Source organism: Megalobrama amblycephala, linkage group LG2 (assembly GCF_018812025.1).
Source record: "Megalobrama amblycephala isolate DHTTF-2021 linkage group LG2, ASM1881202v1, whole genome shotgun sequence".
In the NCBI taxonomy this organism is placed as follows: domain Eukaryota; kingdom Metazoa; phylum Chordata; class Actinopteri; order Cypriniformes; family Xenocyprididae; genus Megalobrama; species Megalobrama amblycephala.
In genome coordinates this window covers 27,440,064-27,458,613 of record NC_063045.1, presented here as the reverse complement: position 1 = coordinate 27,458,613, position 18,550 = coordinate 27,440,064, and the positions used below count along the sequence as shown (strand labels likewise).

General features: G+C 34.5%; 2 protein-coding genes across 2 annotated transcripts; both read right to left on the bottom strand.

The window, feature by feature from the left end:
* Positions 1-741: 741 nt before the first annotated feature.
* Positions 742-10,810, bottom strand: hoga1 (4-hydroxy-2-oxoglutarate aldolase 1). Its single transcript, XM_048169042.1, has 8 exons — positions 10,381-10,810; positions 9,877-10,097; positions 8,176-8,304; positions 5,915-6,042; positions 5,531-5,665; positions 2,743-2,839; positions 1,628-1,761; positions 742-1,303 (listed from the first exon to the last, which is right to left on the bottom strand). Exons 2-8 carry the CDS (start codon positions 10,076-10,078, stop codon positions 1,154-1,156), a joined length of 975 nt encoding a protein of 324 aa, XP_048024999.1. The 5' UTR covers positions 10,079-10,097; positions 10,381-10,810; the 3' UTR covers positions 742-1,153.
* A 1,261-nt stretch (positions 10,811-12,071) lies between these two features.
* atpv0e2 (ATPase H+ transporting V0 subunit e2) lies at positions 12,072-13,513 on the bottom strand. The gene is made up of 4 exons (XM_048169032.1): positions 13,292-13,513; positions 13,083-13,130; positions 12,675-12,774; positions 12,072-12,576 (listed from the first exon to the last, which is right to left on the bottom strand). Exons 1-3 carry the CDS (start codon positions 13,393-13,395, stop codon positions 12,681-12,683), a joined length of 246 nt encoding a protein of 81 aa, XP_048024989.1. The 5' UTR covers positions 13,396-13,513; the 3' UTR covers positions 12,072-12,576; positions 12,675-12,680.
* Between the last annotated feature and the right edge of the window lie 5,037 nt (positions 13,514-18,550).

Here is an 18,550-nt window from a genome sequence, read left to right as displayed (position 1 = left end):
GAGAATGAGGTAAAGAGAGAAGATAATGACTGCTCTCTGTCTAGAGTTTCTTGTTATTTTGCTCACAGCAAGAGTCAGAAGATGTAGCAATATTTTTTTTTCTCTCATTTTCTCAGCCTGCAATCTACCCTTTGGAGATGCATGACTCGTATACAGGTGCTTTTTATCCTTTTTAAAAGAGATCACAGGCTTGCGCCTCATCAGACAATTCTAACGCTGCTTGTTGGTGTAGAGCGCCCACTTGTGGTCACAAATGAAATTGAACCCTCTGATGCATTATTAAATTACAAGTCCTTTCATAAATATATATATATAAAAAAATGTTTCACTTTACTCTGTAATAAACATTGGGTTACACTTTATTTTAAAATGACGTAGTAAGTACTGAGTAATATATATATATATATATATATATATATATATATATATATATATATAACACACATTCATGTATATATTTAAGAAAAATATCTCATATTTATATAAAAATATTTATATTTATATGTAATATAAATTTATATATTTATACATACATGCATATATTTCTTAAATATATACATGTATGTGTGTGTATTTATATATACATAATAATTATACACAGAACAAACACACATAAGTACATAAAAAAATATTGTACTCTCAAAATATGCAAAGCATTTTGTTTTACTTCAAAACGGCATAATATTGTCCTGACGAAATCTTAAATTTTTTTCAGTTTCCAAAACAAGAATGTAACAAATATTGAAAGTATTTTTTCCTTTTACTGTAATATATGATATACTGTACATTCAAAATATGCAAAGTATTGCTTTGCTTTACTTCAAAACAACTGAATAAGATGTAATATCACATCCAGAATGGCTTTTAAAGATGTAATGCATCATGGATAGAGAGAAACAAAACTGTGATGCAGAAAAAGAAAAACACTAATACTACACAAAAATTTAATGTACATATTTGTTTATAATTTCTCAGCAAGCAACATAAAACATCCAATATGGGGGAGAAAAAAAAAAAAATCAATGGAATATTTTTCAATGTTTCTTGAAAAATCTGAGAAAATGAGAAAATTAGTTTAAATTAATGATGTCACAACTTTTAAACATTCTCTGTTTAGAAACCCTTAACACTAATTCCGTTGCCCTTCCTACTTCTACAGCCACCCATTGGAGGAGAATTTTACTTGAAGCTGAGCTAAATCTGCCTTTGATAAAGGCTGTAAAGGGGAGCGGCACACACCACCATGATATCCAAACCACTCCATTGCTTGTTTCAAAGCTGGAACGCCATACTGCCGAGTTACCTATAAAAAGGAGGGGAGAGACATTGAATTTTAATGAATACAGTCAAAATCAATCATAGGTTCTCTTTTAAACAAGGTCAAAGGCATCATTCAGAGCCTGTTCATTCTGATCAAACCCTTTAAGATCAGCCAGTTCGTTTTTTTTTTTCTTTTCTTTTTTCAAAAGCGCATTTGCACCATAGTGCAAATCTTTCTCATGCCCTTTGAAGCAAAGCTCAACAGCTCTTGGGGGAAGGGTTGCTTCCAATGTTTATCATGCCTATATAGCAGTAAATGCATCTGTGATATAAATGTACGGCGTTGCCATGGTGATGTGATGCTCACTGCTGTGTTGGGTTCGATGAGGCGATATTGGAGCTCTCTGGCCTCGTCCCAGCGTCCTGAAACACACAGCTGTGCTAGATCACACACCTGCTGACCCAGGACATTTGCGAGGGCGCACACGCCTCCCACGGCCCCTACAACAAACAGAGCGAAATTGGCCCTTAACATCACATTGGTAACATGCATGCAAAATACATGCAAAAAGTGAAATTCAATACCCCTACTTTTCCTCTACAATGTGATTGACACAGTATAGACCAGTCCAACATAAACAACAGCTTGATTGACAGGTCGACACCACCCATGCACATGAAAATGGCCTAGAGCTTGCCATCCCCCGCCAAGTCTTTCTGACAGATATTAAGCAACTTTGGTTGTGTTGTTTAATTGACAGACTTCCTAGATGCTCTCCCATAAGATGGCATTTGATTAACCGAAGTTTCATCTCCATGTAAGTTATCAAACCTTGCCATTATGACAAAAATGCAGTGGATATTGTATTAGGACTGACAGGTTTCTATTAAGGACCCTATCTCTATGGTTACTCCATTTTCATGTTCTGTGAATGTACATGAATCAATTGCCCTTCAAGGTGGATGGTGACAGAATTTGCATGATGTTTTTTTATTACGGTCGCAAATTGTACATGTTCAACATATCATGTTTAAATGATTACTCTTAAGGTACTTCCTGTACATTATGATGAATTTGCACCAATTTGTACAGACAAACAGTACAAATGAATCAGTTGCAATCTCAAAAATAGGTCATAATCAACCTAAAATAATAATAATAATAATAATAATAATAATAATAATAATAAAAAAAATGTTTTCATGTGCATTATTTTTTTTTTTTTTTTTGTGAGATTAAACAAATCTAGACAAAATTTCCCACCTTTCTTAGATACCTATTGTAAAGTGAAAAAATGCATTCACTTGTGAAGTATGTTTTAAAGTATATACTGCGGTAGTATGTTTTGCAATTAATTTAATTTATTCTGAATTTCTGTTTATTAATTAAAAATAATACATACATATTTTATGACATAGGGTGCATCCAAGTATATTGTTTATAAGAGTATTACTTAACGGCATAAAGATTCTCATTCTCACCTACAGCGTATGCAGCCATGAGGAAACCAGCTGATCCTGCAAGCACCTGGAAATCCTGCAATCTGGTTTTCTGCACGATCAGAGCTATTCTGGTGATCTATCAATTATCAGAGATTAAAGTGTTTTAAGGTGATAGAAGACTGTAAAATCAGGGAGATAAACATAAGGGAGATTGCGAACAGAACTGTTATGCAGTATTTTTACATCTAAATGTAGTGGTTAGAGGAGAAGGCAATAAAGAATGGCACAAAACCTTTAACTTTGAATACAGTGATTACTTTTTAAACTCAAAAAATAGCCTGGAGCATCCATGAGAAATTAACAGTGACAGAGAGAGAGAGAGAGAGAGAGAGAGAGAGAGAGAGAGAGAGAGAGAGAGAGAGAGGGAGAGAACTTTTTTCCTTGCAATTTTGTTTCCTCTGACTGAGACAGAGCTGGGTAGATTACTTACAAATTGTAGACATTTACTGATTCCAAATGAGGTATTCCAAGATTACGGTAATGTAATCTGACTACTTTTTGATTACTTTTAGATTACCTTTGAACTAATTTGTTTATCACATTATTTTGAATTAGGATAATCTTGTACCATATTGATATAAAAATACAGAGAAAGAAAATATATTCCATTCTTCCATTCAACAACATGAAGTGTATTATATATAACATTACACCAGGGCTTCCCAGACTGAGGTTCATAAGTAAAGAAATCATAATAATTTTAAAATAAAATAATTAAAAAATAAAAACAATCAAAATGAAACATTTACTAACATACACACACACATATATATATATATATATATATATATATATATATATATATATATATATATATATATATATATACATATATACAGTACAATCCAAAAGTTTGGAACCACTAAGATTTTTAATGTTTTTAAGAGAAGTTTCGTCTGCTCACCAAGGCTACATTTATTTAATTAAAAATACAGTAAAAAACAGTAATATTGTGAAATATTATTACAATTTAAAATAACTGTTTTCTATTTGAATATATTTGACAAAGTAATTTATTCCTGTGATGGCAAAGCTGAATTTTCAGCAGCATTACTCCAGTCTTCAGTGTCACATGATCCTTCAGAAATCATTCTAATATGCTGATTTGCTGCTCAAGAAACATTTATTGTGTACAATTGTACAAAATATTTGTGTACAATATTTTTTTTCAGGATTATTTGATGAATAGAAAGTTCAAAAGAACAGTGTTTATCTGAAATCTAATCTTTTGTAACATTATAAATGTCTTTACTGCCACTTTTGATTGATTTAATGCATCCTTGCTGAATAAAAGTATTCATTTCTTTAATTTCTTTAAAAAAAAAATAAAAATAAAAATTCTTACTGACCCCAAACTTTTGAACGGTAGTGTATAATGCTACAGAAGCTTTGTATTTCAGATAAATGCTGTTTTTTTTTACTTTCTATTCATCAAGGAATCCTGAAAAAAAAAGTACACAACTGTTTTCAACATTGAAAATAATCATAAATGTTTATTGAGCAGCAAATCAGCATATTAGAATGATTTCTGAAGGATCATGTGACACTGAAGACTGGAGTAACGATGCTGAAAATTCAGCTTTGCATCACAGGAATAAATTACTTTGTCAGATATATTTAAATAGTACACAGTTATTTTAAATTGTAATAATATTTCACAATATTACTGTTTTTACTGTATTTTTAATTAAATAAATGTAGCCTTGGTGAGCAGACGAAACTTCTTTTAAAAACATTAAAAATTTTAGTGGTTCCAAACTTTTGGACTGTACTGTATATATATATATATATATATATATATATATATATATATATATATATATGTGTATATATATACATACATATATACACACTCAAACACGCAAACCTATAGACTAAACACGTAAATGAATGGCAAGAATGCATTAAAGGTATTTGGTTTTTTTCAGTAGGAGAGGTGTCATTTAAGCGGCCCCTAAAAGTAATAATTAACAATTTTTACAATGGATGAGATTCAATCAAAAAACAACTTTATCTCGATAATAATTTTCCTATTGCCACCGTGAAGCTGCTTTGAAACAATATTGTGAAAAGCGGTATATAAATGAAGACGACTTGACTTGACTTGATATATTTATATTTATATATTTATATATATATTATTATATCTTAGTTTTCAGTGATAATCACATGACTGTCTGCGTGTGAATTTCCACAAAACTGGAAGCGCTTCTGAACGTATATAAGTAGTAGACTTTTTTTTTGGAAAGGAAAATTTAAAGATTAAAAAGTAGCAGTAAGGTGAGTCAGTGAATTATGGATGATTTACTGCCACTGTGAGAATAACTTGTAATCAATAAAAAAGTAATTGTAGTCTGATTACGAGTATTTTAAAATGTAATATAATCTAATTACAAGTACTTAATTTTTGGATTCTGATTATGTAATCCAGATTAATCAGTTACTACACAGCACTGGTCTGAGAGTATTTCAAATGACAAGCACCACATGGGGAAGAACCGAATTACTTTAAAAAGGAATTAATTACTTTCCTCCTTTGAAATCAACAGAATTTCGAACTGCATTAATAAATGTCAACACCTGAATAAAAGAAAAATAAATGACAGATAGACTTAATGCATTCATGAAACAAATACATTTTCAATTGTAATCTTGTATAAAACTATTTCTTCTATCTATCTATTACAGCTCTCAACTGAAATGTTAATTATACATTATTAATTAATAAAATATAATTGTATTAAATATGATTTATGGTAGCTCTTACATCTCCACCACTATCTTTGAGGCCGACAATATTTGGATGCTGGGAGAGTTGAATTATTGCATCCACAGGCAGGTCCAGACCAGTGTTTGCTGGAACACTGTACAACACAATTGGCACTGAACTGGAATCTGCCACCTTGGAAAAGAAAAGAGAAACAATGCATTTTAATAAGACAAAGTGTGAAGCTCAACCACAACTGAACCAAGTAAAATGCAAATGAGCACAAAAAGATATGCATAAAGTCCACAGTTCCATTTGATCACGATGGAGAGAAGAGTATTTGATTGAATGTATCATTTTTCATGAAAATATTCTCTCCACTTTAATACAGACCATATTATTAACTGATTGAAATTAAAATGAAAAACAATTACTCAAGACTACCTTGGTGTAGTGGTTTATAAGAGCTTGGCTGTCCATTCGACCTCGGTAAAAACAAGGTGTTACCACTAACAAACAATCAGCACCTGCTTCTGCCATTCTCTGGCTCATGAGGATCGTGGCTCTGGTGGCTACAAGAACAAACAAATAAAAATTAAAGAACTGTCATCTGGTGTGTAAATGTTATCTGGTGTGTGTGTGTATATACACTGCGTTCCAAATTATTATGCAAGTGATATATCAGTAAGATTTCAGTACAATAAACATTCAGATTTTAGTTTTTCTAAGAAAATGTTTGTTTGTTTATTTATCCATGTCTTTTTAGAAAACTGGTATCAATCTCAGACAAAATAATTCGCCAGATCTATGGAAACCCTACTTAGAGGTTGTTCCACATTATTAAGCAAGTCACAGTTCTCATGCAATATGGGGAGGAAGAAAGATCTTTCTGAATGCGAAAAGCATGAAATGGTGCAATGTTGTGCAAAAGGCATGAAAACAACTAATATTGTGTGAAACTGAATGGAGATTATCAAATTATCATAAGATTTGTGAGTGATTTAGAGCACAGCGGAACTCGGTCAGATAAAGGCTTATTAATGAAAGTTCCTATCAAAAAAATTTATTGTATTAAAAGGGCAGCTATAAAAAAAGCCAGTGTCGAGCAGCAAACAGGTATTTGAAGCTGCTGGTGTCTCTGGAGTCTTGAGAACCTCACCATGCAGGCTGGCAGTTGTGCGTAAACATGCATTTTAGACACCACTAACCAAACCTAACAAAGAGAAACATTTACAGTGGGTTTAGAAATACATTTTCAAACAGTTTTATTGCTGTGGTGTTTTTTTGAAGCATGGGATAGTGCATAGTGCATTGTACAATAGTGCACTGTAATATGCACGATCCTCATTTTTATACCATAACTGAAAATGGCCAGTTATGAACTCCACATATCTTGCAAAAGTCATTTTAATACCCTCCATCTCACTTCCCAGTATTCCAGCCCAAATCATCACCCGCCAGCTCCTTGCTGACGTCGCAGTCTTGTTGGAACGTGGTGGCCATTCACCAACCGTCCAAAAATCCATCCATTTAGACCATCCATTGTAGTACGGCATTAGTCAGTGAATAAAAATATTTAAAAATGAGTCTTCATGTATTTCTAAACGCACTGTAAATGTTTCTCTTTGTGAGGTTTGGTTTGGAGTGGCTGAAATGCATCTTTACGCACAACTGCCAGCCTGCATGGAGAGCTTCTTGAGACTCCAGAGACACCAGCAGCTTCAAATACCTGTTTGTTGCTCAACACTGGCTTTTTTTTATAGCTGCCCTCTTAATACAATTAATTTTTTTGACAGGAACTTTCCTCAATAAGCCTTTATCTGACCAAGTTCTGCTGTGCTCTAAATCACGCACAAATCTTATGATAATTCGATAATCTCCATTCAGTTTCACACAGTATTAGTTGTTTTCATGCCTTTTGCACAACATTGCACCACTTCATGCTTTTCATCTTCAAAAAGATCTTTCTTCCTCCCCATATTGCATGAGAACTGTGACTTGCTTAATAATGTGGAACAACCTCTAAGTAGAGTTTCCATAGACCTGGCAAATTATTTTGTCTGAGATTGATACCAGTTATCTAAAAAGACATGGATAAATAAACAAACAAACATTTTCTTAGAAAAACTAAAATCTGAATGTTTATTGTACTGAAATATATATATATATATATATATATATATATATATATATATATATATATATATATACGCGGTTGGAGTTAAAAATATACGGTTGGAGTTAAAAATCATCATTTGTGTTCTACTGAAGAAACAAAGTCACCTACATCTTGGATGCCCTGGGGGTAAACAGATAAACAACAAATTTTCATTTTTGGGTGAACTATCCCTTTAAAGAAGGATGTTATTTCAAAGAATTAACTGGCGTTAGGATGCGAGTTGGGAGTAAAACATGTTATCAAATGTTGTCTTTTGTTAGACAAGAGGTTCATAAATGTGTCTCGTGTTTGGAAAGATGTTTGACGCGCGTTGCTTTTTCAAATGCACATTATAAGCAACTCGCAGTGCTTTCAGTTGGAGCAGCGTTTACTACTGATCACAGAGCCATGCTTCACTGACAAGCTGCGCAAAAAAAATATAATAATCATAATCGCACTAAGCCAAATCGGTTTAAGCACGATTTCAGGTTAATTTTGATCAATCGTGCAGCCCTATATTGAATACAGGCACAAAAGAGAGACTTACATTCACAGCCTGATCCAGCCATGACTAACTTGTCTTTTGGCAGGGCCTGTTTGACTCTCTTCACAACCTCTACCCTCTCCTCCAGTGTCAGGTACGGATATTCCCCATTAGAGCCCTGCACTACAAGACCTGCCAGTGGAATAAACAGTGAGTTGTAAAATAAAACAAGATTTCAACTAGGGTTGCCACCTTCAATACAGAAAAATAAGGGACGCCTGCCGCAGCAGGGGCCACACCCCTCGGGGCCACAATGACCACAGTCCCGATGGTGTGCCAGTGGTGGTATATCATAACTTAAAACATGTTTTCATAAAAATATTAAGATTGATACCAATGGACATTATAATAAGATATCTGCTATTGAAATCAGTGTGAACAGATGCACTCAGTCTCTCACTATCACAACTTAAGTGTTCATATTAAATACACAGTTATGACAATAATAAACATAGGCCAACAAAGTGTGACTGAGATCACAAAAAATAAGGTTTTGGAGGAACTTGTGAGATGTGAACCATATTTTATTAACTTATTAAATTAACAGATCCATAACTTAGTAATTATAAATTAAACAAATTGTAAATTGTCATTTGTTGTGAACAAAGATTTTGGCTAAAATATTTGTCATTGTTTGCAGTATCACCATCCAAACAGTGAAACCACACCTAAATAACTATAAATGACATAATATCTACAAACATTTCTTATTTAAGTAAAACACTTAACAACATTTCTATTATTGGTAAGTAAATATATTTACGTATTTATTTATTCAGTTTTTATATAGTCTATTGTTAATTCTATAGTATGGAATGATACAATTATTTAAATTGGTTAAGCATAACAAATAGTTGTTTATTTTATTCACATAGGTACTATATTTTGATTAAATATGTATTAAATATATCTCTCTTATTTCTTATTAAAGTAGCCTAATGCTTAGGCTATGTGTCTGACTGTACAACTTAACCTTAATAAACAAATCATTCCATAACATAATTAATGTACATTATTAACATTATTTCTTAATAGGCAGCATATGAAATCTAATGTTATCAATCAAAAAATTGAGGTGATAAAAAAAAAAAAAAAAACATTACACTATCTGCCTCAGGAGAGAACTGGCGAGGCGGCGTCCCGCCCTCCTCTGACTCTGACCAATCAATCCAACGATGGCAGCGAGTATTGCCCAATCAGGGGCAGAATCAGGACGTGTCTTCACCATGGTCTTCACACAATACGGGTGGGGTGATTTGCATGGGATGCTGCATAATGTGGACCTATGTAAAACACGGGACAAATCGCGTCCCGTATTGATTTGATACGGAACGCGTCATTTTGCCTGTAATACGGGACGATTCCGTATTTCACGGGACGGGTTGCAACCCTAATTTCAACTGATTTCAGGGTGAGGAAAACACTGAGATGTAGTTTTTTTAAAAGTCCACTAGGTAGAGCACTTTGAAAGGTTTAAAAGTGGACTTTAACCTGCAATGGTTCACTTAACATCTGTTAACTATTGTCTGCATGAAAATGAATCACACAAAATCTACATACAGTATATATGTCACATATTCTATGGTGTAGGCTTTATATTCACATAACATTCATTACAATTGCTGCTGCATGCTGTATTGTAGGCCTATGTTTGATTTAATTGTGTCAAACAATGACTGCAAAGTGCAAACATCGTTAACTCACCCCTGAAAGGTAAGCTGCCATACTTCTTAAGATTGTCATCAAGTCTTTGATAGTCCACATCTTCACTCTGAGTAAATGGAGTGGCAATGGGTGGATAAATTCCAGTTATATCCAGCCTCTTCCCAGCACTCTGACTTTTATTTCTCCATGTTGAAACAGATGATCTTCTGCACAGAAGATTGAAACTGCGAATTGCAAACATGCCACTGGTTGGGATCCGTCTGTAGAAAAAAAAGATGGTTAAAGGAAAATGTGAACTCTGGTATATGCTGCACACCATTCAGTTAATAATCAACACACTTATCAACCCAAAATGCTGACAACGTAGAAAAATATATTTAGGAAAACTAGTTATGATAAACAAAGGCATTTGTTGTGTTTAAACCTCGTAAGTATATGCATTCGCAAAGCATAGACAATTTCAAAATATACAAATCGCATAAATCAATAAGTGCTTTTTCATGCTATAACGCATTTAAAATGCAGCTGAGTTTTGCATACTACCTGTTTGCTGCAGAACGTCCAGACAGTCTCGCATTCGCATAAATGTCCTGGAAACTTTGTCAAACAGTGTCACAACTTAATGTATGTCGTTATTATTAATGTTTATTATTATTTTATTATTGTATATGAAAAAAGAGAAACAGTCCTGCTTGTGTTATGATCAGCTGGAGGAGCGTGTTCACTTTCTCGTGCATACGCAGAAAGGTGTCATGGTGTCATTGAATAAAGTCCGTATGCACGAATCCCAGTAGCGTAAGTTTAGCTTTTGAATGTAAATGAAGTTGTCCTGACGTCACCTGTAAACCTTTTTAAAAAGTTATCTCGCTTATTGTAAATTATATTCATTTGGTAGTTTCACAATTTAACAGCGTTGCCTTTCAGCGAACCAGGCACGCGTAAACTATAAACAGACACATCCCGGAAGTAAAAAATCCCTTTCATTTTTTCCATAGTGGAACTGACTTTGACAACTTATAAGCCTGTAAAGACAGATGTACTACGAGCTGCGAGATTGTTTATTAATGGTATGCCCTTTAGTTTAAGCTGTCAGGTCACGTTATTTCATTTTTAAACCATGTTTAACAGCGCAATTCCTGGTGAAAAAACTACACTACCCATGATCCTGTAGAAAAATATCGACCAATCATAGAATCGGAGCTCTGCGGTAACCGCCCACTCCCTAAAGCATGAATGTCTCACTTACATATTTGTATGAATCTGGTTATTTTACAAAAACCTATAATAAACAACTTTAATATTTTGTTTTTCTACCGTTTTTAAAAAAATGTAATAAGTTGTTCATTATGCTTAATGGGATTGTAGTTCATTTCTTTATATAAGATGTTGAGTACATAGTCTTTTTGTCTGATTTTCAAATACTTTTTTGCATCATATGAAAGTTTGTGATAATCTGACTCACACCAGAGGATGGTTTGGTTCACGGCTTATAACTCTTTTATGAACACTTAAAAAAATCCCTAAATAAATGGCAAAAATAGGCTGAAAACATTGCACTTAATTGGCCAAATGTTTCATAAATTCTTGAGCATTAATAATCATGAATCAGGATTTTGCCATAAATGCATATCATAAAGTTTTTTTATTTAATTTTTCCTTTATGAAAGCCACAAGTCATGATAATGATATAAATAAAGATTGCAGCCTAATGTATATCTGTAAAGTTAAAAAAGAAACTGAAAAGGTGAAAATGAAGAAAATGGGAGATCACTATGAACCTTTTGATTCATTTCATTATCAATGTTAACATATATAAAGTTTCATTTACAGTCAGTTTGTAGTTATTATATATAACATGTTTTTTCAGCTGCATATTTTTCAGAAGGAAAACAATCAAAAAGACCTTAACAATATGTTGATTCATCTGTATTTTCTGTACGTATTAACAGCAGATCCTTTCAATACGAGTCATGATAATAGTTTTTATTCAGTTTTTATTGTTGTACACCCTGTCCTTGAATTGTAAAAAAACTGTACACTTATTCTGCCCTATGCAAACCTCTTCACCTTTCTATCATTAGCCATGTGCTTGCTGTATGGTTCCTCAACACTGATATAAACCTGTGGCCTGACACGTATTATTCTTAAATCAAACATTCACCAATTTTGCAAGGTAACTCCTATGTTGTACCTATGAGAGTGCTTTGTATACAACAGGCCACACAACACCACACTTCAACCACATTTCACTTTATTTACATGTTTATAACATGTATGACACAGTACATACATGATGACATGAAACATAAATAGAATATCATTCACGTTTACAAATAAAAAAACAGTAATACAAAAATAATTTTACCAATGAAGTAAACATGGATACAGTGTCACATGCAAGTGAGGACAACAAAAATCGGCTAAAGTCACACATTCTTTAACATGCTCCTTACTGCAAAACAAAACAAACAAAAACATTTACTCATACAGTAGTCATATTACTCAACTCTCAGACAAATAGATTTCTTCATAATTCTTCACACATCACAAGAATATCCCTATTTGTACATAATTAGAATGTGATTAAGTAGTATTTTCCAAATTTTCTATTTATTATGTTAAGTAACACATTGTAAATGTTGTTTAATGTTAAAAACTGGTTTCATAACACAAGGATTGGGTTTTAAGCTTTAAGAAAAAGCTTGATGTGATAAATATTCCGATTCTTCCAAATGACACCTGCAAGACATGAGAATAAGAATGAATCAAATCTCGATCATTATTTTTCCTCGTAAAATCCAGTTTTCACCAAATAATCTGATATGGAGTAAGTTTACCTCCATCTACTCCCAGAAGTACCGCAGATACCATATGGTCTCATTTTTAAGCTGAGGTCCGAACAGAGGATTTGCTTGGGCCAGTATTGCCACTAACCAGCTGCAACAGGCATAAATACAGAATTAAACATTCAAAATAAACTAAATTAAAAAAAATATACTATTTCATACATTTAAATTTCAATATCATTATTAGACAAATCACAGCAAAAGAAAGAAAAAGAAAAAGCACTGCAGACATTGTAAACAGTGAATATATAGGCCTAAAGCTGATATCCTACATTACCAAACATGAGTGGAAGTTTCACATTTAACCCAAATAAACAAAATATGAATATTCGTGTATTTTAAAATGTATGGATATAGGCCATTTGACAGTATCTTTCAAAAATGTTTCTTTATACTCACAATAAATAGCAGCAAACGGCGGTCAGCACCAAACTGGTAATGATGACGCTGTAATTATGAAACACTTCAATCAAAAATCAACGCAGATGCAATATGGAATAACACTGCAATGACATTTAAATGACTACTGTAAGAGAATGGAGGCGTTTAAAGATGGATGGATGGATGGATGGATGAAAAGCTCGGCCTGTTCCAGCATCATTCCTCACCCTCTGTTTGGTCCTTTCGGTACAAAAAACGGGGCGACAATCCCGACCAGACCCCACAACGTGGTGAAACAGATCATCGGTAAAGCCAGCGAATGCGAAACCATTGCGACACTAGTGCGTTATACTGGAAATATAATTAAGATACAGCAGTGAACAGTTCAATACAGTACGATTCTCACATTCACTAATCCTTTGCTCACGCCCACCTCTTCCTGAATGGGCCGATGTAATTCTGCGTCTGTACGCGATTGGTAGAAAGAAGTTGTCACTCAGACTGAATCCTTGCTCACTACATTGACGTAATAGACGACCCATATGTCACTCAAAACGCTAAACCAAAACCACCCATTCCAAAAACTGTAAATAATAGTGTTTCGGCATTTACAATGAAATCTCCTATATGATTTATATAGGCTAATAATTTTTAAATAGTTTTTGAATCGTTATTATAATATCTTATATTGCACCCCTTATATAATTTTACAAATTACAAAAACATTTCAGTCAGTTCTAAATGAATTGTAAATATCATCCGTTACGATTTAAGCAATGTAATTATTTTAAAGTAAAAATCTTAATTATTGTTATTGATTTAATTATTGATTTAGGACAACTTTGTCATCAAAGTTGTCCTAAATCCTTCTTCTTCGGACAACTTAGTTCTTAAGACAACTTTGATGAACTTATTTTTGATCCACTTCAAATGTTGACTAGCCTTCTGTACTTCCTCTGGTAATTCTGCTGCAGTTAAATATTTTTCAAGCTTTTATTACAGAAACTGAGAGTGTTAACATATTAAACCAATTTACTGTGATCAGTTTTGTAATTCATGTTCTTCAATAAAACCTCTTCAATAAAACCAATAAAAACTTTTTTAGGAGGATTATTATAATATTATCTTAATCTTTTAGCTTTTAAGTTTTATTCTGTTTAATGTGTGAATCACTGCAGCCATCTATTGGTCAATTCATGGAAATGCCACCCCGACCCACAGAACAAAATAACAGGCCTAGCTAAAATGTGTTGATTTAAAATACATTATTATGTATATCTGAATAATGGCTCCCTCCACCTAGTTTCCTGTTCCTCATTTAATATGTGCTCCTGGGGGAGCCAAAATAACCAAAGAGAATAAATCACCATCTCAAATAACATATATACATAAGTACATAAATTAACACAAGCATTTTTATTATTATGCAAAACTGCAAAAATTAAACAATATACAGTTAAGAACTGTATTCAAAACTGCGCCGCGTTAGTTCCGTAAGTAGAATAGGGAAGGCGTAAAACATTCAGCGTAAGCGTTTTGAAGAATGCGGGAACGGGAAGTACGTTCAAGACGATATTTTGTGTTTATAAAGCATAAACGGTTGTATTTTTTTCGAAAATGACCGATCGTTTCACTAGATAAGACCCTTTTTCCTTGTATGGTATTGTTTAAAGCCCTTTGAAGCTGCACTGAAACTGCAATTTGGACCTTCAACCTGCTAGTAGCCGTTGAAATCTAGGGGAGAGTGGGGTGATTTGTGCCAGGGGGGAAGTAGTTCCACCCATTGTTTCTGGAAAACCATAGAAGAAATTGGTCATGTGACTAGGGATGTCCAGATCCGATCACGTGATCGGAAATCGGGCCCGATCATGTGGTTTCAGACTCGATCGGAATCGGACGTTACCTCCCGATCAGGACTCGGATATATATGTATTAGGGGTGCAACGGTTCTCGGTAAGAAAAAAATCGAACCGTACGGTTCTTGGTACGCACTTGCACTGCGGCCCATCTCGAATGACGACGCATCTATTGGTTAATATGGTTTAAAATAGCAACGTGGAAAACAGACAGAGTTCAGATAATGTATGTTTCAGTCGATGGATGCGCAAAACGTTACAACAACGATAATCAGAAAGCGTGGACAAAACAATCACTCTTTGTAAACTGTTAACTGCGAGTGCCGTCTGCTCTAATGTCCAGTCATTTACGCCGTCACCCGGGTGTTGATAGCGCGAGCGCAGGTGAGACCTGAACAGCACACGTTTCTATCTGTGTTTAAACTAACCCATTTAAGCCTTGCTGATTTTAGAACAAGACGCGAAAGAGAGCTCGCGCGCTGTGAGAAGATTTGTGTGCACTCATCCGAAGCGCGCACACGCTTATTTCAGTCAGCGCGCAAATACTGAGTTCTCTTTCAAGTCTTGCGCTTCAGCGGACAAATTCATACAAAAATTATGTCAACATGCCCGTCTTAGCGAGTATCCTAGCAAACATAGTCGGTTATGTCTTAAGTGAACGTATATTAGTCGAGAAAGACAGCGCATGTGTAAGAGTATATGTACTGGATGTGCATGTCTTAAAGGGAAAAAAAAACTATTCCTGCTGCCTGTTTTTAATGTTAAATCAAAAAACAAACAACAAAGAAATCACTCACTGCTCTTGACTGAATAGTTTTTGTAACTTCAATAATGATTAATCATTATTTATTTTATATAGTAAAGATAATATGCAGTGATATTTTATATTTGATTAGGCTACTATTTGATTACTGTTAGATACCTGAAAAACCTGAAAAGCACTGTTCCTGGATCTGTTTTTTTCGCTCTTCTTTATTCTTTCTTCTTTGTATTATAGAAGTATCGGATCGGGACTCGGTATCGGTAGATACTCAAAATCAAATGACTCGGACTCGGACTCGAGGGCAAAAAAACGTGATCGGGACATCCCTACATGTGACCACATAATTTTGAAACGCCACCCATTTTACTCATCCTCCAAAGAAGAGAGACACATGGGATGAGAGGAAAGTACATTTTAGCTCAAAAAACTGTTTTTCCCTTTCAAAGTAAAATTTCTATGATCAAGGAATTTTGATTGTAGTGTCTGAACAATTATAGACAAATTTGAAAACATTTCACACTTGTTTTAGTGCTTTAGCAGGCTTTTCTTATCTGTTACAGTGTGAGATCCACCCCTACAGTTATTTTCCATGATCTAATTTACGGGGGCTCTCTTCACACACCTCTTTCCCATGTACTCCCCGACCTTTCTACCACAGTCATTTCACTAATATAATTGCAGGTGTTGCTTATGTAAGAGACAATTTTCTTAGTACGGGTGGCTGACTGCCAACTACTGTACATCTTTTACCTTAATCTCTCATGGGCCTTCTGCCAATTGATGTTCAACCCTTTTCCCATTGGCCAAATGAAACATTGTATCAAAAAAGTCAATACTCCCTGGAGGCAAGAAGCCTTCAAGTGACACCCTTAATAATGGTCTTATTCATTTCACAGCCACCTGTTGTCTGGTGGAAAATTACCAACAAAATATGCTCAGTGGCCAAGTAAACTTGTCTGACCCTTACAGGTACATAGGCCAAGAGGTCTCAAAACACTTCTAGCTTTTATAGTAAGCAAACTAATTCTACAATTGTTTTCTATAGGATAGATAAAATACTCCATCAAAGACCAAAAACAACTTGTCCAATTTATGCAGTAGGAAGCAGATCCATTTAAGACATTCCATCAGAGAACCAGCTAGGAAACTAAGGTAAAAGACAGCCAATGACAGCTCTTTCCTGTAAATAGCCAATAAATGTTATTGCACAGAGAACATATTATTGACTAAAGGAGAGGGAACAAGAGATGTAGAGGACCCCATGTCTGTGTCTGCCTTGGGCCCCAAAATGACTAAATCCGCCCCTGATGATATCTGTGCATTTATGTGGGTTCTGTTCTGTTTACCCTAGGGGGGTTATTTCTGCTTTCTCTGCTCTTATCCATGTTAGGCTGCATGGATGCGCAGGGAGTTCTTGCCCAGAACAGAACCATACCGTCAATCCAAACTCTATGCAGTTATCAATCATATATGACGATAGTGATCCTGACAGAAGAACAGGTTTGATAAGCAACAGAGTTAAGGTTCTACGTCGGAAAGCCGTCTCATTATTGGCCGGCTCCTGTGTCAGCATCACACACATGCATCATGCTGCTCACATGAACAGTCTGCCAATAATGAGCCGGCATTCTGATGTAGAACCTGGAAGCACTGCAACGTAAATAGCATAGCAGAATGACACAGAAGAAAAGATATTGTTGAAAACAGTTATTATTTTTGTTTTTGCACACAAAACATATTCTCGTCGCTTCATAAAATTAAGTTTGAACTACTGCAGTCACATTGACTGTTTTAACGATGTCTTTAGTACCTTTCCGGACCTTGAAAATGAATGAAGGTCTTAAGGGTTTGGAATGACATGAAGGTGAGTAATTGATGACAGAATTTTCATTTTTGGATAAACTAACCCTTTAAGTATGCTAAAGTGTTCTTTTTCACAACAACTCCACATGAACTTCATTTTGGCCTGATTTTGTTTGAAATGATGTCACATCAGTTTGTTCTTCAATTTCACTTGAAGTATACTGAGCCTTTACAGGAACTTCCACCTGGAGGGCAAAACAAGGATTTCCTCCATTGCCCGCCAGTCATTTTTACCAGGTTTGTATTAACATAGTAATCAGCGATATTAAAAGACCAATATGCATTGATGATCCATATATACAGGCAAGCAGATGGAGCCAGAATATAAACGCAACCCGCTGTTTCTCATTATGCGTTTTTCCATAGAAAACCATTACAACGAAAATGCTTAACCAGCATGTTGTGTTCATATTCTGGGCTCTTCTGCTTATCTGTATATAGTATGCATCATCAGTAAGATACTGAATTCAATCTTTGTTTAGTACAATAAGGCACTTTAAATGTTTTTCACATTAAGCGTTTTAGAATGTCCCGCTGTTTTTAGTGATTCACAAACTGCAGCCAATGCTGTATATGGATGACAAGTTCCCCAAAACTTGCATTTTGTTCACATATTTTTGTTTTTCGTCTTTTGAAATGGAAAATTGACAGGTCTGTGTTGCAGTTCTATGGATGTTTTGCTCTCTAGGTCTCTGTGCCAGTTTGCATGACTGAAAACTATGAATTATCACACCTTTAGTATGGTGGGGGAAGCTGTAATTTGCTTATTGGTCAATTTGAAAGTCTCACATTTGGTTTTTAGTCACAATGTCAAGGAACACATTAAAAGATTGAAACTTTTGCTCTGGGGCTCTGCTCTTCCTCTCTACCTGAGCTTTGCTTTCCTGGACAACTGAGTTCAAGCCATAGACCAGACTCAAGTCCTCTATGTCATCTCTCTTTCCCTTTATAAACTTTTTATGTTTTATTGCTATTCTAACTGCACTTACTTCCATCATTGTTAA